Consider the following 26,186-nt stretch of genomic DNA (forward strand, 5'->3'; position numbering starts at 1 on the left):
TCCACCGGGTGTTCGAGAACAAGTACCGGAGCAATTCTCAAGTGAATCTGAAACAATCTCTTCTCCTAAATCTGCAACTATGGAAGGAGAAGGAGTTGTACCACCAAGACCTAAGCTTGGAGACTACGGGTTAGCCACTCATCGCGGTCAACTGACCCACACTTTTCAACCAGCTAACCCCGTAGCGTTCGACATCAAGACAACTGTCCTCAATGGTTTGAGGGACAAGCAATTCGATGGGACTGAAGCTATGAGTCCTCATGAACACTTGAGCCGTTTTGCTGAAACCTGTGAGTTTTGTGTGCAACCAGCCACCGTGACTGAAGCACAAAAGAAGCTAAGGCTATTTCCTTTCACCTTGACGGGAAGAGCAAAAGATTGGTTGCTAACAATTCCAAACGGGACTGTCCAAACATGGGAAGAGTTAGAGCTGAAGTTCTTGGAGAAATACTTCCCTATGTCTAAGTATTGGGACAAGAAGATGGAGATCTCTAACTTCAAGCAAGGAGAAGGTGAATCATTGTACGATGCTTGGGAGCGATTCAATTTGCTTCTCAAGAGATGCCCTAATCATGAGTTCACCGAGAAGCAATACCTCCAAATCTTCACTGAGGGGGTAACACCAAACACTCGAATGTTCTTAGATGCTTCCGCGGGAGGTAGTCTCAAAAGTAAAACTGATCATGAAGTTCAAGCTCTAATTGAAAACATGGCTGGCAATGAGTATCGTGATCAAGCTAAAAAGAAAGAAAGAGGAGTGTTTGGGGTGAGTGAACAAACTGCTATCCTTGCTAACCAAGCAGCTATGAACAAACAAATCGAAGCTCTAACTAAGGAGTTTCAAGGCTTCACTTTGGCTCATAAGCAACAACAAGTGGCTGCAATCAAATGTGACTTATGTGGTGAAGAACATCCAAACGGTGAATGTGTTCCGGAAGGATCAAGTGAAGAAGCTAACTTCATGGGAGGTTATCAAAGGCAGAATCAATACTACAATTCAGGCATTAATAAGCATCCAAATCTAAGCTACTCAAATAACAATGCTTTAAATTCTCAAATGCTTACTCCTCCTCAACAACAACAAAGGAAGCCATCAGCTCTTGAAGAAACTATGATGAATTTCATGAAGATGACTCAAGGCAACTTTGAAGAGATGAAGAAGAGTCAAGAAGCTGAAAGAAAGAACAATGAAGCTTCTAGGAAGATGCTTGAAACTCAACTGGGGCAATTAGCTAAGCAGTTGGCTGAACAAAACAAAGGCGGATTCTCAGGTAACACTAAAGATAACCCTAAGAATGAGTCTTGTAATGCTATTGAGCTGAGGAGCAAAAAGGTTTTGACACCTTTAGTTCCAAAAGCTCCAAAGAAGGTTGATGAAGTAGTTGAGGAGGAGGAGAATGATGTAGTTGAAAAGAATGATGAGGGTGTAGTTGAAAAAGAAAATGATCATGGAGTAGTTGAAAACGAAAGGAAGAAAAAAATAGAGGGAGAAAAAAGTGAGAAATTAATTGATGAAGATTCAATCTTGAGGAAGTCGAAGAGTCAAATTTTGAAAGATGGAGACAAACCACAGGTTATTCCATCATATGTGAAGCTTCCATACCCTCACCTTTCGAAGAAGAAAGAAAAGGATGAAGGCCAATTCAAGAAGTTCATGCAACTTTTCTCACAACTTCAGGTGAATATTCCTCTCGGTGAAGCTCTTGATCAAATGCCGTTGTATGCTAAGTTCATGAAAGACTTGTTAACCAAAAGAAGGAAGCCTAAGGATGATGAGAACATAGCACTTTCTGAAAATTGTAGTGCTATTCTTCAAAAGAAGTTGCCACCTAAGCTGAAGGATCCTGGTGCTTTTACTATCCCTTGTTCAATTGGACCGGTAGACATTGGAAGAGCTTTATGTGACTTGGGAGCAAGTATAAATCTGATGCCACTTTCAATGATGAAGAAGCTTAAGTGTGGGGAACCAAAACCAACAAGAATGACCATTACTTTAGCTGATCGGTCAATCTCTTATCCTGTCGGTATATTTGAAGATGTGCTAGTCAAGGTTAATGACTTGGTGTTCCCAGCAGATTTTGTGGTCCTAGATATGGCTGAAGATGAAGACATGCCACTCATTCTAGGAAGACCTTTCCTTGCAACTGGTCGTGCTTTGATTGATGTTGAACGTGGAGAGCTAATGTTGAGATTCCATAAGGAGCAGGTAGTCTTCAATATCTTTGAGGCAATGAAACACCAAGATGAGAATCCCAAGTGTTACCGGATTGATGTTGTGGAAGAAACTGTGGAAGATAAAACACTTGAATCTCAATCTATTCAATCTACGGAGGTGGAAAGTGTGGAATCTATAGATAGACAAGAAGTGATTGAAGATTTTGGAAAGATAGAGGGTGTTAAGCAACTGGAAGTAAGCAAAGAACAGATGCACCAACAATCATCAGGAGACATCCGTGACAACAAGTATGGGGGATTGACAACTGGTAAAAATGAAATAAAGACTACTACCACTGGTCCAGGTGGTAAATTGGCTTATAGAAGGATTCCCTATGGGATGCGTAATGGGCCGGCTGCTTTTCGATGGTGTATGCATTCAACTCTCTCTGATACTTTGGAAAGAATTAGGAGGTACTGTGACGAAGGGATGGCAAGAAACAAGCCTGTTGATGAAGCTATAGACATCAAGAAGTCTGGTGCACAAGGAACTTTCAAGGGTAAGGAACAAAAGCTGAAACGGTACCGTGAAGGAGGACTCCAAAACAATGAAGAGGGAGCCACATCAACTAATCCTTAGGGATGGTCATGAGTCAAGCTAGTGACGGTAAAGAAGCGCTTGGTGGGAGGCAACCCACATTTAGATTTCAGGTAGTATTTTTTATTTCCTTTTTATTGCTTTCAAATATTCAAAAATACAAAAAGATTTTTTGCTGAAACGAACAGAGGAAGAAAATTTGTTGTTTTCCAATACTGTGCAAATCGTGACACGTTTTGGGCCAAACGTGACACGATTTGCCCCCTCTGAAGCTCCTCTCAGAAATTTTTCTAAGTAAAAAAAGGGTGCCATTCGACATTTCCAGAAAACGTGTCACGATGCTGAAATCGTGACACGAATTTTGGCACCTAAAAATTTTTCTAAGTCTCAAATTGGTGCAATTCGACAATTGGAAATCGTGACACGTTGGCCAAAACGTGACACGATTTCTGGGCAAGAAAATTTTCAAGAATGAAAAATCGTGACACGTTTAGCCCAAACGTGACACGATTGTAGCAGTTTCAAAAATTTAACCGTTACAAAACAAAATCGTGACACGTTTTTGGCAAAACGTGGCACGATTTTCCCAGCCTATAAATATATCCAACACGATTTTCATTCCATTCACTTCCAAAAGTAGCCAAACTCTGCCAAAATTTTCCCAGAACCCTAACCTACGATTTTCTAACCCTTTTCTACCAAAAATCTTCATCTTTTCATCTTCTAATCACCAAACCATTACCATACACCTTCATCATCACCAACAAACAACCAAACCCATTATCTCCATCTTAACCCTAACCCTAATATCCAGTTTTGTTTCTTCTCTAAATCCTAACCCTAACCATGGTTGAGACCCGCAACAAAGGCAAGTCCCAAGCCACATCCCAACCAGCCAAAAAGGCCAAAATAGCCCCCAAACGAAAACAACCTGTCAAACCTAGCCCTAACACCGCACCCCCACCGTCCATCAACCACCGGTTTTATAATACTGCTGCCCGTGACCGTTTCAAGGACATCCGAGGCTATAGGGTGATCCCGGAGAGAGGTTTTGATTTCACCAAACTCATCTCCAACCCTGAGTTCCATCAAGTGATCACTGAGAGAGGGTGGGAGTCCCTTGTTAGTATGATTTTCGAGCAGGCCAACAAAACCATTGGGATAGAATTCTATTCTAATGCTAGGTATATGGGGAGGAAGTATGTGTCCTATGTGAGGGGGAAGGAGATAGACTATAGCCCGGAAAGGATTAATCAGTTGCTGGAGATTGTGCCACCGGAGATTTGTGATGTCAAGAGGAGGATGGAGGAGTGCAAGAATTGGGATGATGAAAGGTGGGAGGAGTTGCTAATGCAGATTTGTGTTGAAGGTGCTAAGTGGCATGGAGGGTCACATATGCTGTTGAGGGCTGACTTCAAGCCCCATGCAAAGGCGTGGGCATCTTTTGTGGTGCAAACTATTGAGGGCACCTCTTGTACTTCAGAGATTCCGCTGCCCCGCTTGTTGACGCTGTCTGCTATTCTTGATGGTACACCCATCAATGTTGGTGAGTTAATTGCCGACAATATCTATATGTTTGCTTCAGGTACCAAGAAGGCACTCCCTCATTTGAGCCTTATCAATTGGCTTTGTGAGGAGGAGGAGTGCGATTTGTTTGCTAATGATTTGAGTGCAGCAATGATGAAGCCCATCACCGACACTTACATGGATGGCTTTGTCAAGGATTATCATGACCGCATGCAGACTATCATGGGTGCCGAGGCAGCAGCAGCAGGACAGCCACAGCCGCCACCACCACAACAGCCACCGCCACCACCTCAGAGTCAGACTTTTGCTGGAGAGGGGAGCAGCCAGCAGGGTGCCTATGCACCTATTCATCCTATGATGCTGGACTACATGTTCGGCCATGCCAACTGGATGAATGAGGTGTCAGATCAGGAGTATTGGAACCGTCCGAGGTTTGGTCAGGAGTTCACTGAGGCGGTCTGCCTCAACAGGAGGAAGATGACTGGGTCTTTCGAGCGCTTTGATGGGTCCGAGGAGGCTATGGACCACTACTTTGATGTCACCAGAGGTCGAGCTCAGGATAGAGAGCAGGAGATCCGAGCTGACTTTGCTGCTGGTGGAGCTCAGTCTAGGCAGCACTTTGGGGAGGATACCTATGCAGAGGAGGACCCCAACACTTGGATTCCGGAGGACCAGATGCAGGATTGAGTGGGCTACTGATGGCCCACCTATTTTTATTTTTTCTGTTTTTTTGTTTCAGCACTTTGGTTATGTAACTTTAATTTTATGTTCAAACAATTTTTATTGCTTTTAATTAAGTTTAACTCGGTTTTATTCCCCCCGTTTATGTAATTATTCCTGCACTTGTTTATTATTGATGAATTTGTTTGTTTAGTTGACTTTTTACAGTTTGATAACAAATAGTTGTTCAAGTGGTATTCCAAAAGTTCAAAAGGAGGAGTGACTTGGTTTTCAAAGGCGAAGTGTACGGCGTTGCTAGGTAGTCACATACTCCCAGAAATCTCAGCCATAAGGTTCATTGCCATATTTTGTTTTTCAATTTACTTATATTTAGCTTAGTTTTCCATGCAACTACATTTCTAGAACTTGCATTGTTTCTCTATTATTGATTGGTCTTTGTTAATTACACACTGAGGCAAAAGTGCTTGGTCCTGTGAGCCTTTTGAAGCCTACCCTGACTATAATTGTTAAACTTTATCCTTTTCTTAGCCACTTTGAGCCGGTAGGATTAGAACTTTTTGTTCGGTGACAAACTACATTACAAACTTAGAGACTTCTAGGACTTGTCCCTTATTGTTTTTCTGAGTTAGGCATTGTAGAATGTTGCTTAAAATTAAGTTTGGGGTTGCTATTGGAATTTGCAACCAATTAAGTTTGGGGTGGGGGTACTAGAGAATAAGAGAACAAAAAGAAAAAGAATTGTCATGCAAAAGGCAAAAATACATTTCAAAAAAATTGATGTATGAAAAAAAAAAAAAAAAAGGATGAAATGAATGATGAAAAAGGGACCAAACTTTGAAACATGTGAGTAACTTCAAACTCGATTGTCCCTAAAAGTTATAAATATTCTCTAGTACCTTTGCATTGATTGTTATTCCACAAGGTGAATGATCGTAGGATTGAATTTGTTCTTTAACTTCCGTAGGAATGCCTAACTCTAATTTTGTGTAGCCTACTTATCCAAATATGTCCCACCTTTCACCTAAGCCCCGTTATAACCCTAAAGACCTCAAAAGTGTGTAATGATATTGACTTTGATTGATGTTTAGAAACTTTTCAAGCGTATGGTAATATGTAGATCTGCATGTCGACTGGTAGAACCCTATTTCAAATATTTGCGTGGAGTTGTGAAGTGGTGGATGCATACAAGTCAAACTAGCTCATCATTAGCTAGTAAGGTGTTGAACTTTTGGGTACTACTGCTTGAATAGGTAATTGTTATTTCACTGTCGATTGTCAGCTTTGCAAGTAAATTCCTTGAGGACAAGGAATGGTTTAAGTTTGGGGTTGTGATGACACCTTGTCATTACGTAATTTTATATGTATTTTCATCACAAAAAGGAGTTCACAGAAGACTTATGCAGCAAAAAGAGCAGAAAAACTGAAGGAAACGCAAAGAAATAAAACGTGTCACGATTTGGTACAAACGTGACACGATTTGGGAAGCACAAGAAGCCTTGTTTCGACATTAGGAAAACGTGTCACGATTGGTAAAACGTGACACGATTTGGTGAAACCCTAATTCAGTTTCTTGCTCCAGAAGGTAAAAACGTGTCACGATTCACTTAAAACGTGACACGATTTGGGCGATATTCTGTGCCTATTTATGCTGAAGTCTATTCCAAAAACAAGGGTTACGAATTCTAGAGAGCCAAGTGCGATTTTACAACTACAAGGAGGACCAGGAGGACGATTTCTTCATCTTCCAACCACTTTGTGTATGTTTTATTACCTCTAATGATTATGTTATTTGTAAACATTATTATGAGTAGCTAAATCCATTAGAGGTTAGGTCTGAGATGATTCGTTGTAACCCTAATTGAGATATTATGTTGTGAAACTCTATTTATTGTGAATGATATTCTAGTCTTTATTCAATTCAATTGTTCTTAATGCTTTTTATATCCTGATCAAATATAAATATGATTTTGTGAGAATGAATGACTACTGACCATAGCTTTCTACTTAGACCTATTGAATTGTTCTAATAAACATGGTTAGTCTAGGAATGGATAATCGTTTATTAGTGATGTTAGGTTAACGTGCTTTAAACCTTCAAAGATTATTAGACCACCTAAGGGATTAGGGGCTGTAGTTTAAGGAGAGGGTCCTAACTCAAGGGATTGATTAGGACTATTTTGTTAACTATCGTGGGATTAGAAGATCATTCATACGAATAGGTGCAACATAACAATTAGGGGAACATAGATGATTCGAAAGACCTAAACTCATCTCTCTCTTATTCTTGAAAACCAATTTATTTTTAGCAATTATTTTTTATGAAATCAAACCAATCTACTGCCTAGTGGCAAATCAAAATAACCTTTATACATCCTAAAATACAACGTAGTTGAATTATTGAGATTAAAAACAGTCCTCGTGGGAACGATATTTTTACTACTTCGATAGTATTTGGTGCACTTGCCAAACTTCTATCAACCTCCAAGATGCTTCGGTCTCACAATTTTATTCCAACCAACTAAATGGACTCCTTTATCATTAGGGCCTCTCCAAATAAAATTGCGGGTTGTTTGATCAATATTGTCGCAGATACTTTGAGGGAGCCAATTAATCTGCATGTAATAAGCTGGGATGGAAGATAGAACCGAGGAAGCAAGAGCCAATCTGCCTGGTTTGTTGAGCAGCCTGCTCTTCCAAGAGGCCATTCTTGTTTGCATTTTCTCAATAATAAAATAGAAATCACTTCTCTTAGGTCTCCCTTTAAGGATCGGGAACCCCAAGTATTTGTCTAAAGAAGAACTGCTTCGAATACCAGAAATAGATGTGAGCTTAGCAATTTTTTGATGAGGAATACCTGATGAATAAAATGCCCGAGACTTAGAGAGGTTGATCTTGAGGCCTGAAGCTTGACTGAAGCAGTCAAAGAGGTCCTTGATGAACCTAAATTGAGAGTTCTTAGTTTTAGTGAAAAGGAGGACATCATCCGCAAAGAGAAGGTGGGATATAGGAGGGCTGGTTGAGGACATACGAATAGGTTCCCAATTGCCTTGAAGCACCGCATTGTTGATAGCAATTGAGATCTTCTCCATACAAAAGATGAAAAGGTAGGGGGGATAAAGGATCACCTTGCCTAAGACCATGCAATTGTGTATATATCTAGATATACAAATTTATTTGAAAATTGTTTATTTTACACCCATACAATTATTTTATATTTAAAATTCCATTAAGACACATAATTAGACCTTTATATCCGTGTAGTCACCTAATTTATTATTGTGTCATCAAAATAGATGGTACGAGAATTATTCAATTTTTTAGGGATTGCGGATTAGGATAATGGATAAATGAAAATTTAAATTGATACTCCCTCCGTCTCACAATATTAGTCGTTTAAGGTTTGTACACGATTATTAAGGAAATGATTAATTGTGTTGATTTCAATGGTAAAATTAGTAGTATTTACTAAAATATCCTTATTAATTGTAGTTAGTGGAGTAGTTAAGTTGGATGAAATTCAATAAATAAGGGTATAATAGTGGAAAAAAGTAATAAATGCTGCATCGATATTGTAAAGTGACAATTATTTTGAGAAAAAGAAAAAATGCTAAAGTGACAATTATTGTGAGACGGAGGGAGTATTAGTTAACTCTTTCATCACAAGTCATATCTCCTCAAGTTTCCCACTCTCATTCATAAAGTTTTCTTTCGCAAATATTCAGAACTCGCAAAAGAAACAAAATAAATTAGAGAAAAAGGGAAAGCTTGAGGGAATATCTTTCGCAAATATTCAGAACTCGCAAAAGAAACAAAATAAATTAGAGAAAAAGGGAAAGCTTGAGGGAATATGTCCTCATTCGGGCTCATCGATTCACAAGAGAAGAAGTCTTGTTTTTATAACTACAGATGGCTTTCTTTAACTTGTGAATTGGTCGATGTGGGACAATAAAGAGCCTTTTGTCCTGACCAAAAAAAAAGAGCCTTTTGTCCGTCACAATTCTTCTGAACCACAAATGCACTTTTAATCTCACATTCTTTTGTTTCCAATCATTCTTCATTTCTTTCTATATAAAAAGAACAACAAGAACAATACTATTGAGTGAAACTTAGTCTCTTTTCTGAGGAAACAAAGTCTTCAATGCCATTTGCAATGAAAATTATCTAGACAATGACAGCACTATTTTTCATTAGTCAGCCACGAACAAATCATTTTGAAGGTTCCACATCTAAGGCCTTTCTACCCTCCTTAACATCCTCATGTATTACTCCCTCCGGTCCTATTTATAAGAGAAAGTTAGGTCAACAAAAGTAAATGTATTTAGACTGGATTTTTAACTAGATACATCAACTTTTGTTGACCCAAAATTCTCTTATAAATAGGACTGGAGGAAGTATTAATCTACACAAAACAATTTTTAACTTAAAGACTTGATTCATTTTGGTCTGAAACACTGAGGGTCGACAAACTCAGGGGCGGATCTACATGTAGTTGAGCTTTCAACATTTACATGCATAATGCTGAATTTTTTACACTTTGCATACCCTGAAAATTTCACTTTGCACCCGTGGTCCACTCTTTTCTTGCAAATAAGTAAGAAACTGAAGAGAAGAAAAGAAAAAGAAGTGAAGAAGAGGTGCAGCACGCTAGAGAAAGAAGAGTGCAAAATTAGTTTAGTTTGAGATCAGTAGTAATGTAGAACCAAAGAAGATGTAATGCGGCAGCATATTCCTTGCAACAAATAATTAGGGTTATGTAGTACTCCCTCCGGTCACTATTATAAGTAAAACTCCACTTTTTAGATACATTGAATAATTAATGTATCTAGTCTTTATTGTAGACTAGATACATTAATTATTGAATGTATTTAAAAAGTGGAGTTTTGCTTATAATAGTGACTGGAGGGAGTATGTTATATTATTACGGGCTTGGGCCTTCCAAATGTTATTTTTGTCTAATGACACTAAGAGGGAAATTGCTCTTTAGCACCATCTAATTCCTCTATTTTGGATTAACCATATTTAAAAAAAAAATAAATCAAACGGTAGTTAATTGTTGTTGAAAATATTTTTATTATTTCGGGTTGTCTGAGAGCAACTCATGGGCACCTAAAGAACAATTTTCCACTAAGAGTTGTGTTACATGAGGATGTTTTTGGTTCAAAATAATGCTTTTGGATAGTTTGGAACAACAGAAAAATTAAAATTTGGAAAAATAAATTATTAGCAAAATAAAAAAGTATATTAGAGGTTGATTTTTTCGAAGTTAAATTTTTTGCACCCCCTGACCTAGGGTCCTGGATACGCCACTGGACAAACTCCATAAATAATATATATGCAGCATGTTGCTGGTTCAATTTTTTGTTTACTGATCTCTTAGTTATATACCATATATGATTGTTATACAAATATATAATTTTTTGTGATAATGATGATGATTATAATAACTCATGAATACGCATATTGAAAATTTTAGATGTTCGATATATTAAAGCAACGGGTAGTGCTAGCAACAGTCCTCTAACCAAGAAGTTCAAGCCTGCCAAATTCTTTTTGGAACAACATGGGCAATGACTAAATCCTATGCTTTAAGAAATGAACTTTATACAATTATGGTACCCCACTTCTATGTCACATATCTTTGCAAAACAGTAAGTACTGGACAGAACAGTACAAGACAGAACAGCACAACACAAGGCAGAACAGCACAGGACAAATTTTTTATGGCAATGAGTAATTTTATGTTTTATACGATTTTTGGGGGACAAAATGCTATTTTGGTATTTTATACAACTTGTACGTGAGACAAAAAGTTGTGCTGTGGTTTGGTGAGGGACAAAAATATGAGTTTTTGTCCTGTTCCTTGCCTCCAGTTTGTCCTGTACCTGAAACTGTTTTACAAATCAAACACTGGACAACTAGAGTTGTTCTGTCCTGTCCTTCATTTTTTAGCAAATCAAACGCATGTGGTGTGTTGCACAAAGTCATGGTTTGCTATAAGCTTTGCCTTTTCTCCTTTGTCCATCAACAATGTCTACTTTTAATTCACTATGTTTTGGATAAAATTATTTTGTCCCTTCAATTGATATATTAAAAGGATAGGCATTCTGTTGTCAAATGTTTTAGTAGAAGAAAATGTGTGATTTAATATAAAAGATATGTGGGAAAAAGTATTATCAGATAATACAAATTTTCTTTTTGGTCACGCCACAAATGTAAATGCTCAAGCGCAAACTTTTAATGAACGTTCAAGAATTCAAGTTCTATTGCATGAATAAACCTCCAGAGAATGAAGGAATGTGATGGAGGGTTGAAGTTGCACCAAATATTCTTAGCCCAGTTTATTAGATTAGCCTGTGGCTTGAGATGCAAGTAAGCCAACTTTGTTGATAAGCTTCCATATGTAGAATGTATCCTAACAAATTGACCCTGAAACTCTTCTAAAGCAAAATCAACTTGTCTAATTTGATCACACTACATGAGCCTTGACCGAAATATAAGCAGGAACTCTCAAGAAGCTATTAGAAATCATTCCATGAACAGTTGAATTAAAATCTTTATAAACATATGGAGGGATATTGAGCAGATTGAAAAAAGGGGATCCCAACCAATTGTCTGTCTAATACTTGATGTCAGATCCATTTCCTAATTGAATTAATTCTCACCATATCCACATAAATCTTCATTCTTCCATGACAAGTTTATAGTTGAATATGATGGGAAATTGAAACTTGACCCCTAAGAAACCTGGTCCTACAGAGCTTTGCTCACTTATCATTCGAGTTAAGAACTTTCCAACAGAGATGTAGCACATTAATTGATCTTTATGACCTAATACCTAGGCCACCATCATCAGTTGGCAGACAAATATGAGAATTGATATCCCCACTCCATACGAAGTTTCTTAACCATCTGTCTAACTGTTTTAGCAATTTTATCGGCCACATGAAAATATTAAACGAATAGACTAACATAGCATGAATGGATGGTTTGACTAATTGGAATCGACCAATGATAGTTAGTAAAGAACCCTTCAAAGTTGCTAATTTCAGTTTGATCCTATCAGATTTTTTTTTTTTTTTTGAAGATATGTTATTTTTGGCTTGCCTTTAAATATTGGAACTACACCAAAAAAATATAATTAAGGGTTAAATAATTTTTTAGTTCCTATAATTTCATAAATAATTTTTTTTTTTGACAAATTCTTAAGTAAAATATGTCTATGATTACCTACTTAATAGCTACAAATTTATATATTCTTAAATAAAAGATATAAATGCAATTTTAAACCCTCTATTTTGGCAAAATTGCAATTTTCATCCTCTAATTCAAAAAAGTCTATGAATCCATTTTTTTTACCATTCAATTTGATAACCTAGCAATAAATTATTCATTACTAGCCTCTTGTATCATTTCAATTGATCAATAAATTATTCATTACTAGATCTCATATCATTTCAATTGATCTTCAAACTTTGTATGATTGGTCATTTCTCATTTCAACATCCTATGTTTTTTTAATAAGGGTTTTAAGACACAACACAATTAGACCTTTCACAATTGATCTTCAGAACACAATTGATCTTCAAACTTTGTATGATTGGTCATAATGTGAAGCCAGAGTTAATGTGACCTCGTTTTGGCTCGTTGAAATAATACAAGAGAAGTCTTGTTTTTATAACTGTAGAAGGCTTTCATTAACTTGTGAATTGGTCGATGTGGGACAATAAAATGCATTATGTCCATCACACTTCTCCCAAACCACAAATGCACTTTTAATCTTACCTTCTTTTGTTTCCAATCATTTATCATTTCCTTTTCTCAAAACAAAACAAGAAAAATATTTGTTAGTGAAACTTGGTCTATTTTCTGAGGAAGCAAACCCTTCAATGCCATGTGCAATGAAACTTTTATTCTCACATTTATTTGTCATTGGTCTGCCACGGACAAAGGATTTTGAAGGTTCCACATTTTAAGTCTAAGGGATGCATAACTGTTTCAGCTTGTAGTTTCTATCTAAAGGACTGAGAAAATTTTCAGCATATCTTCCTTAATAGTCCTTTTGCAATATGGATTTAAGAGTAGCTATCTCAACTCATTGGTTATAATGCATACATTTTTGTGATTTAGATTACTAGAAATGTCAGTAGATTCAATTCTAGTCTATTTTCTCTTATAACAAAGTTATATCCCTAATCTTGCCAGCTATTGATTCAAGCAATTCCACTTCAAATGTTCCTTTCTCAGCTTTCCAGCAGTGTCTGTGTATCCTTCAGATCTTCAGGGTTAATGAACGAAAATCTCATTGTTGAGGTTCTTTGGAAGTGTCCTGAAAAATTGGGTGGATTAAAGCTAACATTGATGAATTTGTGCTATTGTCAATTGTTTTGCAATGAATATTTGTAGAAATAATGCTTTTGTTTTTTTTTTTTTTAACAAAGAAATAATGCTTTTGTTGATGAGTAAACTTCTCATTAACTCCAACCACACCGCACTCGCCAATTCGCAATGGAGGAAAAGATGTAAGGAAGTTTCCTCATTCCTACCGCAAGACACACACACCAAAGACTCTTACACCGGTAGGACATTCCTTAATGCAAGGTTGGCCTTAGTCGCTACCCGGTTGATGAGGACTCTCCAACCAAAAGCAACCACTTTGGATGGCGCCGGAGTTGACCATAAATCTTGAAAGGAATGTGAATCACACACACTACAATACTGCCAACCCTTTTCTTTTCTGAGGAACCAAAAGCCTTCAACGCCAATGCCATGTGCAATGAAAACTTTCTAGGCAAAGAGAGCACTATTTATAATTGGTCTGCTAGGAACAAAGCATTAGGAATGGGATAAACTACTTAGATTCTTAGTATATGTTATCTCATTCTATTTTATTCAAGTATAATATTTAATTTTATATGATCAATAGTCTCATTATTTTAAAATGATAGTTATATATGTCAATATTTATTAGTTATAAATTGATATATTTTTATATAAATATATGTAGTATATTTATCAATTTAAATAAATATCAATTTTGTAATATTTAGACAAATTTCCTTTACTTCTATTAATTAATATCAAATATATTCATATCATCGTAATATCAAAACAATATTAAAAGAGGAGTGTTGACACTCTCACTTTCGTATTAAGTGAAATCAATGTAGATTCCACTACTTTATATAAATATCATTTCAAAGCCTAGAATATACATTGATTTAATTTAATGAAACATTAATGAGTGTTAAATAGAACGAAAATGATAAATAGTACCCTTAAGGAATTGTTTAAGAGAGTTGAGATCCTCTCTATTTAATGGATATTATATTTCTTGAAATGACAATGTTCATCCAAATGGGGAGAATGTTAACTAAGTGTAAGAATACTAAAATAAAAACTTTATGTTGGAAAATGATGTATTCAACTTTTAGAAGTGTTGTTTACAATGTAAAATTTATGTTGGCACAAGGTGGTCCCTCTAAAAGTCGGTCTTTTTGCATGACGACTTCTTCAAAATTGCATTCATATTATTGATATTCTTTTGAGACGGGTGCTTCTTTAGAATCAACATCAACTCTGTGCGGGTGGTTATGGCTATAACAAGGACATCAATCATTTGTTTTTGTAGCGTAATTATTTTGGATCAATTTGCTCTATGGTTACTCATTAGCTAGGATATTTTAACGGTGAATCCAACTCTTATTTCAGACAATTTACATCAATTTGGTCATTTAAGATGATCTTCAAAGCATCATCGGACATTTATACATTTTTTATGGCTATCTTGCATTTGGGCAATTCGAAATGAAAGAAATGGTCGAATATTCAAGCACAAGGAGCACTTTTTACATCAATTGCTCGATAAAATCAAGATTCAAACGTTCTGATGGTTGAAAGCGAAATTCGTACTTTTTCTTTTGACTACCATGCTTGGTGGTTTAACCCAATTGTATGCTTGTAAGCTATAACTTAGTTTGTTATTCATTGCCCTTGAGCTTTGAAGTTTTGGTCTTTTAATGATCTAATTCCATTTCAGTTTATTAAAAAAAAGGTGAGAACACTTGCTTTCAAAACCTTTTTTTTTTTTTTGTCAGGTAGCCTAATGGCTAGATTCACACATATTATGTGTGGAGAAGTGGGGAATTCGGGGTTCGAACCCCGGCCCCTGCACAAATTATCCCTGCTAGCTACCAACTGAGCTACACTAACGGGACCTTGCTTTCAAAACCTTACTACAGGTCAAATTGAAAAGCAATATATGCCTATGAGTATGACTACCCAATGCCTATAATTATAATTATTAGACGTTAATACAAAACAGAAAAATAAAAATCTTGTTCAACTATATATGAAAAATCAATAATTAAAAAATTAAAATAATTTAATTAAAATAAATAATTGAATTCATTTGTTTTTGTTGCAATAATTGAACTGATATTATAGAGCTCTTTCATCATAAGACATATATCCTCCAATTTCCAGTTTCCGGTTATAAGAGTTAATTGCCTTGACAACAACTTATCTAATAACCCAAAACTGGCAAGTAGAGGGAATATGACCATGATGATCACAGGGCTCGGTGAGTTGAAATAAAATAAGTCATTTCTTTTTATAATGTTACAAAGCTTACATTTACTTTTGCACTAGTCGATGTGGGCTCTATACATTTTTAAAGTTATAGGATCTATAGTTAAGGCTTTTATTTCCTTCTCATGATGTTCCTACATTAGTAATCTGCATAAAATAAGTTATATTTGTGATTTGAAATAAGCAACCAACTCTTGATCTTAATTAAGTTATACTTTACTCAATTTTTATGTCTATAATGATAAACAATTCAAAAAAATGATGATGATTATAAACACTCACAAATTGAAAGTTTTAGATTTCACGATGTTATATTTGTTGTATGGATCAAATGAAAATATGATATGATGTTATATCATAAATCATGTCTAATGATAAGCAACAATGTCACGGAAAATAGGATTATCAGCAAACGGTAGATATGAAAAAAAATTAAGGTTCTTCAATAAAATTTCGATTATGAGCAAATTTTGATTTTGATTTTTCTAAATCCAATTGCGAATTTTATTTGGATAAGCAGATGCAAGCAGCCTAGATGGTAATATGTGAATGAAGAATTAAGGAATAGTAAATCCTATATTGTAATGTAGGATTTACTATTCATCAGTAATTCGATTATTAGTAATGTAGGATAAAAAACTAAAAAGACCAAGTCCCAGTGTTTTAATTGTTTGTTTTTGTGGTGCTACCGTTTGCTTTTTCATTGAATAATAATAAATCCTATATGTAGTCTACAACAGTATCAATCTTTGTATTTGTCAAAAATAAAGTATCAATCTTTGTAACTTACACACTCCGATCACTGTTATAAACAAAATACAAAATTTTGCATTTTAAATTCATTCAAGTAATGATGTATTTGGTCTTTATTATAGACCTCTCTATGGCTACGTTTGGATACAACCAAATATGAAGACCTTCAATTTGAAGTTCTTAAATTAGTTAGAGCAACTACCTAATAAATGAAGACCCTCTGACAAAAGATTTAAATGTGTCTCACGAATAACTTAAGAATAAAAATCTTAAATGAAAGGCCGGGTCTTGGAAGATCCTAATAAAAATGGTTAAGACCTTACCATTAAAAATGATCTAGGTCTTGGTTATTAAAAACAAAAATTTAAAGTGATATTTTTTAGCTCCATTACCATTAGTCATATGTCCTCCTGATTCTCATTCCGATTTACACTGTTGCTTTCGCATCAAGATAAGTAAATTGGAAAATGGAACTTGGAGGAAAAATGACATTGAAAATCACATGGCTCCTTGATATATAAACAACAAATTCCTTTCATTTTATAACGTTAAAAGCTTACTATACCCCTTGGACTAGTCGATGTGGGCTATACAAACAAATACAATACCAACCAACCAACCCTTCTATTTCACAAAGAGCCTTCTGCTAGATCAAGTTCTCACTTTAAGACTTAACTCATTTTCATCCCAAAAACATCAACAAAATTACTATATGTTCCATTTGTGCATCAACAATGTCTTCTTTTAATTCCCTTGTCCCTTTAATTGATTTGCTAAAAGGTTAGGATTTCTGTTGTTGGATGTATTAGTAGACAGAAAATGTGCAGCAAAATATAATATATATATATGTGGGGAAAAGAATTATCAGATACAAGTTAGGACTCGCTTTCTGGATGCCATCTAGTCTTGCATTCAATATGGGGGCACAATGCAAAGAGATCTTCATCTAGTTATGTAAGAACAAAAGTGAGTCTGAGAGAAACTTGTCCTCCTTGGAAGCTGGTAGTGTAATGGAAATGACATTCGTTGGCTCACATTTATGCTATGACTATATGCTGTAATTGTGGTGTCTTGACCTTCAATACAATTTTGTGGGAAAGCCGGTGTGATTTTAATGGTTTGGTTTGGAATTCATTTGTTGTGGTCTGCTTTTCAAAGCCAAAACCTTGCACAGGCGAAGGGAATATTGTAGCCGCTACCATCATTGACATCAAAATTAGCATGCTTAAACCTAGTCCTTGTCTAATATTCTGAAACATTTTTCCCTGCAACAAAAGATAGTGGTAATCCCTACCAAGCTTAGAACCCTGTCAACACATTGTCTCATTTCTTGATTTCAAGACAATTGTGATGTCAGTTGCTGCACTGTCTCATTTCTTGTTCAATCGTAATCCATATCTCAAGATTTTCGAAATACTTCAATAGATTGGTGAGCTTTAACATTTTCTGTACAATCATTATGACACAGCTCTTCAAGGTATGGAACTCCAGAGACATTTGGTGGAGTTTGACGTAGATTTTTTGAATTACTCGAATCTTTTACTTTCAGATTTCTAAAATACTGAACAAAACAAAGGAGAAATAGATAAGTAGTATTAGAAAATCCTGGGGTAATATTAAGTTATTTATGAAAACTCATATTTGAAGTTCCATTCAACAATTGGTTGAATTTACTATTGACCATTTCTATTCATTGAACAATCACATGGAGAAATACATTTTAAAAAATAAAATTAAAGATGGATATAGTATTAGTAGAATTGGTCTCTCAATCAAATTTATTCATCTATGAGCCAATGTTTTTTTTTTTAAAATAAAAATAAAAATTCAAACTTTGAGTGCTCTTTATAAACAAGTCCACGTCTCTTCAAGGTGTTTTCAATGAGTCGATTCAATCCTAAACAAGTGTATAATATAAGTCGATTCAATCCTAAACAAGTGTATAATATAATCAATAAACAAGTGTATAATATAATCAAAATGAGATAAATTGACTCATTGAAATGGTATAATCACAAAAAATGAGATAAATTGACTCATTGAAATGGTATAATCACAAAAAATGAGATAAATTGACTCATTGAAGAAAGAAAATGACCAAGACGGAATATAGTCATGTTTTTTACATAGCTTCGTGATACATAGAAGTCCATTCAATTTATAATGTTAAAGGTTACTTTTACTTGTGAACTGGTCGATGTGGGCTCTTATAATTAGTATACAATATATGGTTTTGTTAACGATTGTCTCCAGGACACTCTTTAAACATCCTAAATTAGGAAATTATTTTTTAAAAAGTCAAATAGTTTAATTTTCAATGCATTGAATACACAAGTTTTCATAAAAGTTGCTATTTAAGATCCTTAAAGAGTGCCTAAAAACACTCGTTAACATTTCCCTACAATAAACAATTCTCTCTTTTCTCTTCTCTCCCAGTTTTACTTTGTTTGTTATTTTCATCCTGCTTAAAAACAACCTATTTGAATAAGCATTTATGATGCGCAATTGATCATAGTTTTGATCTAACAATTGGTATAGATAGTCTGAGTTAAATCAAAGGGAAACACAAGTGAAGTGTGAGGGGAATCATCTTTGAAAAACACTGAGTGAGGTGTCCCAATTATAGATTTGGGAGCTATAACTTAGTTTGTGAAATAAGATTTGTGAAATAATACACATTAGCTTCTTAAACAAAACAAGTGTTCTTAAACACTTGTTAACAAGACCTTACTGCTAGTCAATGCCTATGAGTATGTATGACTACCCACTTTTATGACAAAAATGGAGTTATTTCAATTATAAAACGTTAATACAAAACATAAAAAATGAAAATCTTGTTCAAACTATGAAAAATCAACAATTGAAAAATTAAAATAAGTTAATTAAAAAAATAATTGAACTGATTCCCTCAACAAAAAATAAAAAATGGAACTGATATTAAAGAGCTCTTTCATCATAAGACATATATATATCCTCCATTCCCTGTTTTCTGGTTATAAGTTAATTGCCTTGACAACAACATACCTAATAACCCAACCAACCCTTTTGAGGATGCAAAGCCTTCAATGGCATGAACAAAGCATTTTTTAAGTTACAGGATCTATATTTAAGGCTTTTATATCCTCATAATGATGTTTCTACATTCCTAATATGCATAAAATAAGTTTATGCTTTAAGACTTCACTCATTTTGATACCAAAATTAAACAGCAGCAACAACTAATTACAAAAGTTATATTTGTGCTTTGAAACACTCAGAGGCAACAAGTGTAAAAATAAACATTGAGACCAATAAATATGATTTATTCAAACTTTATGGACTACATAAATCACGAACATTGTCTGTTTTAGTGTTTCAGGCTTTGTACAATTCAGGACTCGCATTAGAGAACATCTTCCAATTTAGTTACCATGAATTCAAACGCACAAACCATGCATAAGCGAATGGAATACTAACATCAAAGCTAGCACACTTAAACATAGTCCTTGTCTGATATTGTGAAAGGTTTTCCCTTGCAATATAAGAATAGTGGTAGATAAATTGACATTCATATGTAATTGAATCCAATAATGGCAAACCGAAAATATTAAGAGTAATTTAACTTTTTTAAGAATTTTTTTAGAGACGAAATGTTTTTTCTTCTGGATAATCAAAGGTCACAGAAAATAAATGAATATAAATAAACATTAGGGACCAACAATAATATTTGTTCATAATGTAAGGGCTACAATCATGAAGCATGATCATTGTCTATTTTAGTGTTTAGGCTATATATTTACAAGACCCACCAGAAGTTAAAGCATTTACTTGGTGGCTGGAGTCAGAGAATTAAGGAGTAGAGTGATAATGGTAGTTTTAGGTTCGATTCTCACCTCCAATAAGTACGGCTCAATCATGGGTACCAAGAAGTAATGGATTTCAGTTTCCTGGTCCTCCATTTGACGACATAGTTCTTCCTCCCTCGCTTCTGTTTCTTCTCTCAAATGGTCTTGTTCTTCCTCTCTACTTCCACTGGTGATCTGTGTAACACCCACGTCGTGGCTTTCGATATCCCGCTAGGTGGATACGAAAGGTTCCCGACCTAAGGGGAACGGTTTAAGCCGCAAGGGACCCCCACGACAATAGTAGGAACCGAAACACATCGGAATGAGAGGGATCCGGAGGCCGTATAGGTATGGGACTACATGGTTGAAGGAAGGCTTATAAGAATTGTTAGGTACTACCCATATCAACAAGATGCATCTTCTTTTCGGGAGCTCAATCCATAGGAACTCCACAGTTAAGCGTGCTTGGCTTGGAGTAGTACTAGGATGGGTGACCTATCGGGAAGTTTCCCGGTAAGCATGTGAGTGAGGACAAAGCATGCTGAAAAGACTCGTGTTGGTTTGTGGGGTCAGTCAGGCAATCCTGTAGGCAGTCTGGGATGTTACACTTGGTATCAGAGCAGACCTCTCCCAGTACGGTGTGGTTCGGGGACGAACCAGGCGGAAGCTGGTGGGCATGTAACACCCACGTCGTGGCTTTCGATATCCCGCTAGGTGGATACGAAAGGTTCCCGACCTAAGGGGAACGGTTTAAGCCGCAAGGGACCCCCACGACAATAGTAGGAACCGAAACACATCGGAATGAGAGGGATCCGGAGGCCGTGTAGGTATGGGACTACATGGTTGAAGGAAGGCTTATAAGAATTGTTAGGTACTACCCATATCAACAAGATGCATCTTCTTTTCGAGAGCTCAATCCATAGGAACTCCACAGTTAAGCGTGCTTGGCTTGGAGTAGTACTAGGATGGGTGACCTATCGGGAAGTTTCCCGGTAAGCATGTGAGTGAGGACAAAGCATGCTGAAAAGACTCGTGTTGGTTTGTGGGGTCAGTCAGGCAATCCTGTAGGCAGTCTGGGATGTTACAATCTGCGTCTCGTTCCTGCAGTTCTCTAACCACCGCTAAAAGTTGTTCCAGAATGGTGTCGAAGGTACCTTTGTTGGTGTCGTTTATTGTGTTGCCGTGGTATAAAGTTTGTGCAATTACAAATTACTTACAATTATCGTGATGGAGCAAGGTCGTCATGGAATTTTAATGTAGCTCCGCGGTGGATGACAATGTTCTTGACTTGCATACGTAGGTGCGAATGGTCCCTCCGCATGTTCAACATTCTATGTTGTCTCTCTAACTTGGCCACCCATAAGGGCAATGTTTTACAACTCGAGAGTTTACCTCAACTCGTTTTGCCTAGGTAAACTCGACTCGTAAACTCTACTCGAGAACTCGTACGAGTTTACCTAAAACTAAAACTATATAAAATTTATTATATGCAAGACATATATAAGCTAATATAATACTGTAAATATGTCAATAGTGCAAAATATGACTTAATTACAAAGGCAAATTATACAAAACTACCATAATAAAACGTTATGCTCAACTTAGCATCAAAATATAAAAATTAACGCAAAAAATCATAAGTTTCATAAGTATTTCATCCATAAAACCATCCAAAAAAACAAGTTTCACAAGTTTATAAAGTTGTTAATAAATGGACCAGAAAAAAAGCCAATTTTTATTTTTATTTTTTTAGATGTAAGCTCGTAAAACTCGGTAAACTCGGTCGAGTTTACACGAGTTTACCGAGTGTTAACTCGGTCAAACTCGTCAAACCTTCCGATTTTACCAGAAACCGAGTTTACCTCAGAGTTAACACGATTTTGGTACCTAAACACGTAAACTCGGTAAACTCGGAGTGTTAACACTCGATTTGCGAAACATTGCATAAGGGTCTCTAAATCAGAATATAGAATTTGGAGCATGTATGACATTGAAAATCAAATGGCTCCTTGATGTATAAACAACAAAGTCCTTTCTTTTTATAACGTTGAAAGCTTACTTTCCACTTCAAAACGCAACAAACTGTTTTCCCTGAACTCTGGCTTCTGAACTCTGGCTTCCGATGCTTGCTAAAGGATTTGCGCATGAACTTCTGATCCCCTCTTAGGTGTCTTCGAATGTAAATAAAATCACCACTCACTACCATTGTAAATGATGGTATTCAAGTGTCAAAAGAATGAGGTCCATTCCTTGACACTTCAATACCTTCATCTAAACCAGCCTAACATGAATTTAATTTTTGAAAGGAACAATGGGAATGCCGGGCGAATGTTGGAGTCCCGCCGTTTGGCAAGTTTGAATTACCTCATTCAAAGGAAGACAATTGTTGTAATTGGAAGGTGCATTCCCTACCTAATCACGATCTTCTGGTGGAATCAAACTTTTGATGATATCTTCAGTTGATCTCAGCAACGTTACACGCATATCGATCCACCGGAACATGCTGTGCTCCCAAAACATGCTCGTCACGTTTTCGTCATTCTTTAATTCCACCCAATTGAATGATATTCTCCCCTCGTCGAGCGTTGGACGTTTATACCGTACGTATTCCACCCTCCTTGTGTCTCCGGGGTTGACTCCTTGGTTGAATTCATTCAGTTCATCCTTGAGACCTCTTAACGTTACACCAAGACATCGAACCTTCAACCTATGAGGTTCTCCGCCGTTGAATTGTACATGAACGTCGATCCACTCAGCCATTGTTTCTAATTTACACAATAAGAAATTAAAAACAATCAATGAAAAACTCATTCAAACACTTGTAATGAAAATTTGACATAAACCCTAAAAATCCTAAACAAACCCTAAAATTTTTATAAAATTCGAAAAAAATATAAATTTAAGCAATATAACTCCATTATAACAGGTATTCATAATATATGTTAATAGTATTTCAGATCTACAACATAACTATATTAAAAATAAATAAATCAAACCCTAAAAAATTTACAAAATTCGAAAAAAAATATAAATTTAAGCAATATAACTCCATTATAACAGGTATTCATAATATATATTAATATCATTTCAGATCTACAACATAACTATATTAAAAATAAAAATTCAAAATTTAAAAATTAAACTAGAACTAAAATTATAATATAAACATATGTACTAACTAAAATTTATCACAATAACATAAGTGATAACTTACTTGTGATAGAGTGGAATTTTTTTTGGATGATTTGGTAGAGTTTTTTTTAGAGAGGAGAGTGAAAATTGAAATTTTTAGAGAGATAGAGACATGAAAGAGTGGCTGGAAGCTGGGTTCTGTCTTGAATATGTTACAAACTCAGCGGCAGTTAACTGCTGCAGGCTTTCTCAACGATAGTTAACTACCGCTAGGGGCTTTTAGGTAAAAAAAATTGTGTCATTGTGAAGTTATCAATGTCCCAAAAGCAATTTTCAAAAAACCTCTACAAAAGGAGTTGAGACTAACTTTACGAACACTTCACGACAACTTTTTTTGTTATTAACCCACTTCGAATCCAAGCTACTTAAGTTTTTTCTTTTTATTCTTCATTTTATAAATTTTTTTGTTGAAATTTTATTCTAGTAACATGGAATCGCACACCAATTTTTTTTAAACCAAATTAGGAGTTGTGCCTTCTTGCATAAAACATACCTTTTTTATTTTATTTTACAGAATCACATCTTTTTATTTTTATTTGACCAAATTTCTTCAAAAATAATCTTTTTATTTGACCAAAGAACCATATCCTTATTCCTTTGTTATCTTTCAAAAATATTATGTTTACCAAACAAACGTAGCCTTATGATACTATAAAAAAACGAATAACAAAAAAAATAACATAAGATAAATAAAAGTTTGAAAACTCTCCATCTTAAATTTTAAAGAATATGCTCTCACCTCTTTAATAGAAAGTTAGGATCAAACATAAGTTAAAAACACTACATACAATCCCCGACCTAAAAATATAAACTAAATATTGGTGAGCTTTTTCATCCCTAGTCATATCTCCTCAACTCCCCCAACTTCTCTAAATTATAGAGTTGCGTTCACAAATTTTAAAAACTCATGAAAGCAACAAAACAATGGAAAGAAATTTTGGAGGAACTCAGGGAATATGGACTTTAATATGGCTCATTGAATGATAAGAGAAGAAGTCTTGTTTTTATAACTCTAGAAGGCTTTTTTAACTTGTGAATTAGTCGATGTGGGCTAATAAAGAGCCTTTTCTTCTAAACCACAGATGCACTTTTAATCTCACATTCTTTTGTTTCCAGGCCAAGGCTTCGGTGAGAGAGCAAAACAAGTCTTCTGTCGTGAGAGAGCTTTATTCTACCATAAGATTTATTCATTTTTAATTCAAAGGACCAGATTTGAGAAGGGAAACTTATTTGAACAGTGTTAGACAGTTTTTATCACATTATAAGGTTATTACCATGGTAATAGTTTTTTTTTTTGTTGACAAAATTACCATGTTAATAGTTAAATACTGGATTTGTTTGTTTGATAATAAATATCGAATATTTTTCCTTCAAAAAAATAATATCGAATATTTTGTGCAAGTAGATGTTCGAAAACGTTTGCAGCCCATAAATTATTTTTTGAAGGAACAGCCCATAAATTATAATCTTAACACTGTTCTCTCCATTGAAAATTTGACTTTTTTTTCATGTTTCATAATTGATAAAAAAGTTATTCCTATTAATTTAATACTTTTCCTATTAAATTTAAATATTAAATTGAACAACCATTATATGATTTTTATTATTTTGCTACTAGTTAGTAGATTATAATTTTCAGTTATTTATTAATATAGCCAAAAAATTCTTGTCTTGTTTAGTTTAGAAAAAAAAATTAAGTATTTCTTATATTTTAAAATGAAATTGTTGTTAGGGGTGTTTGCGGTGCGATTTGGATCGGTTTTGAGGTAAAGTGTCATCCGATCCAAAATAAAATTCACATGCAGTTCGGTTCAGTTTGGACGACTATTCCAAAAAAAAAAATTTGAACGGATCCGATCCAAATATATGCGGTTTAATTTGGATCGGTTTTTTTATGTTCAAAATGTAAAATATATTTTTTTATTTACTTTTTTTAAGAATATAATTTTTTTATTAATATTAATATTACGCAAACAAGGTAAAATAATAGGTTTGATGCAAAATATATTAAAAAAATTTAAAACAATAGTATGAAAATTATCGATTATTTTTATAATATATTAAGTAATAATAATATAGATTAAATTAGTGCAATATATAAGATTAAAAACCAACTAGCAACATAATAATGCAATATATAATAATAATAATAATAATAATAATAATAATAATAATAATGATGATGATGATGATGATAATAGTAATAATAATAATAATGATGATGATGATGATGATAATAATAATAATAATAATAATAATAATAATAATAATAATAAATAATAATAATAATAATAATAATAATAATAATAATAATAAAAGAATAAATAATTATAAATATTTAGATTTTTGGTTCAGTTTGGTTTGGTTAGGTTTTTAAGTATTAATTTTAACTTTCATTACATAACAAATATAACAAGAAAAAATGGGAAAACATTTATTATAAGTTATTAAATTAAATGAAAATACCTGCACTAACTTGCTACCACCAGTACAACAAAACTAACTTACCGTAGGGGACTTGTTCTCCTATCCCACGGTAGAAGGCGCGTTGTTTCCAATCATTCTTCATTCTTTAGTTGAAACTTGGCCTTCTAGTCTCTTGAATGCCATGTGCAATGAAACTTTTATTCTCACATTTATTTGTCATCGGTCTGCCACGAACAAAGCATTTTGAACGCTCCACATTTAAAGTCTAATGGTTGTACAACTGTTTCAGCTTGCAGTTTCTATCTAAAGGACTGAGAAAATTTTCAGCATATCTTCCTTAATAGTCCTTTTGCAATATGGATTTAAGAGTAGCTATCTCAACTCATTGGTTATAATGCACACATTTTGTCAGCTCATGATTCAAGCAATTCCACTTCAAATAT

General features: G+C 34.7%; 1 protein-coding gene and 1 non-coding gene across 2 annotated transcripts; both read right to left on the minus strand.

Moving 5' to 3' along the window:
- Positions 1-472: 472 nt before the first annotated feature.
- On the minus strand, positions 473-579 carry LOC146940555 (small nucleolar RNA R71). Its single transcript, XR_015033802.1, has one exon. It is a non-coding gene; the product is annotated as a small nucleolar RNA R71 (small nucleolar RNA).
- Positions 580-7,434: 6,855 nt separating this feature from the next.
- LOC146940556 (uncharacterized) lies at positions 7,435-8,049 on the minus strand. Its single transcript, XM_085749881.1, has one exon. The coding sequence runs from the start codon at positions 8,047-8,049 to the stop codon at positions 7,435-7,437; it is 615 nt and encodes a 204-aa protein (XP_085606007.1).
- Positions 8,050-26,186: the final 18,137 nt, after the last annotated feature.

This window comes from Medicago sativa, chromosome 3 (assembly GCF_051527215.1).
Source record: "Medicago sativa cultivar Bolivia chromosome 3, Bolivia_mono, whole genome shotgun sequence".
Lineage (NCBI taxonomy): Eukaryota > Viridiplantae > Streptophyta > Magnoliopsida > Fabales > Fabaceae > Medicago > Medicago sativa.

What these genes read in the sequence shown, in the direction of transcription:
- LOC146940556 (XM_085749881.1), bottom strand. Translation starts at nt 8,049, where the DNA reads ATGGAGAAGATCTCAATTGCTATCAACAATGCGGTGCTTCAAGGCAAT.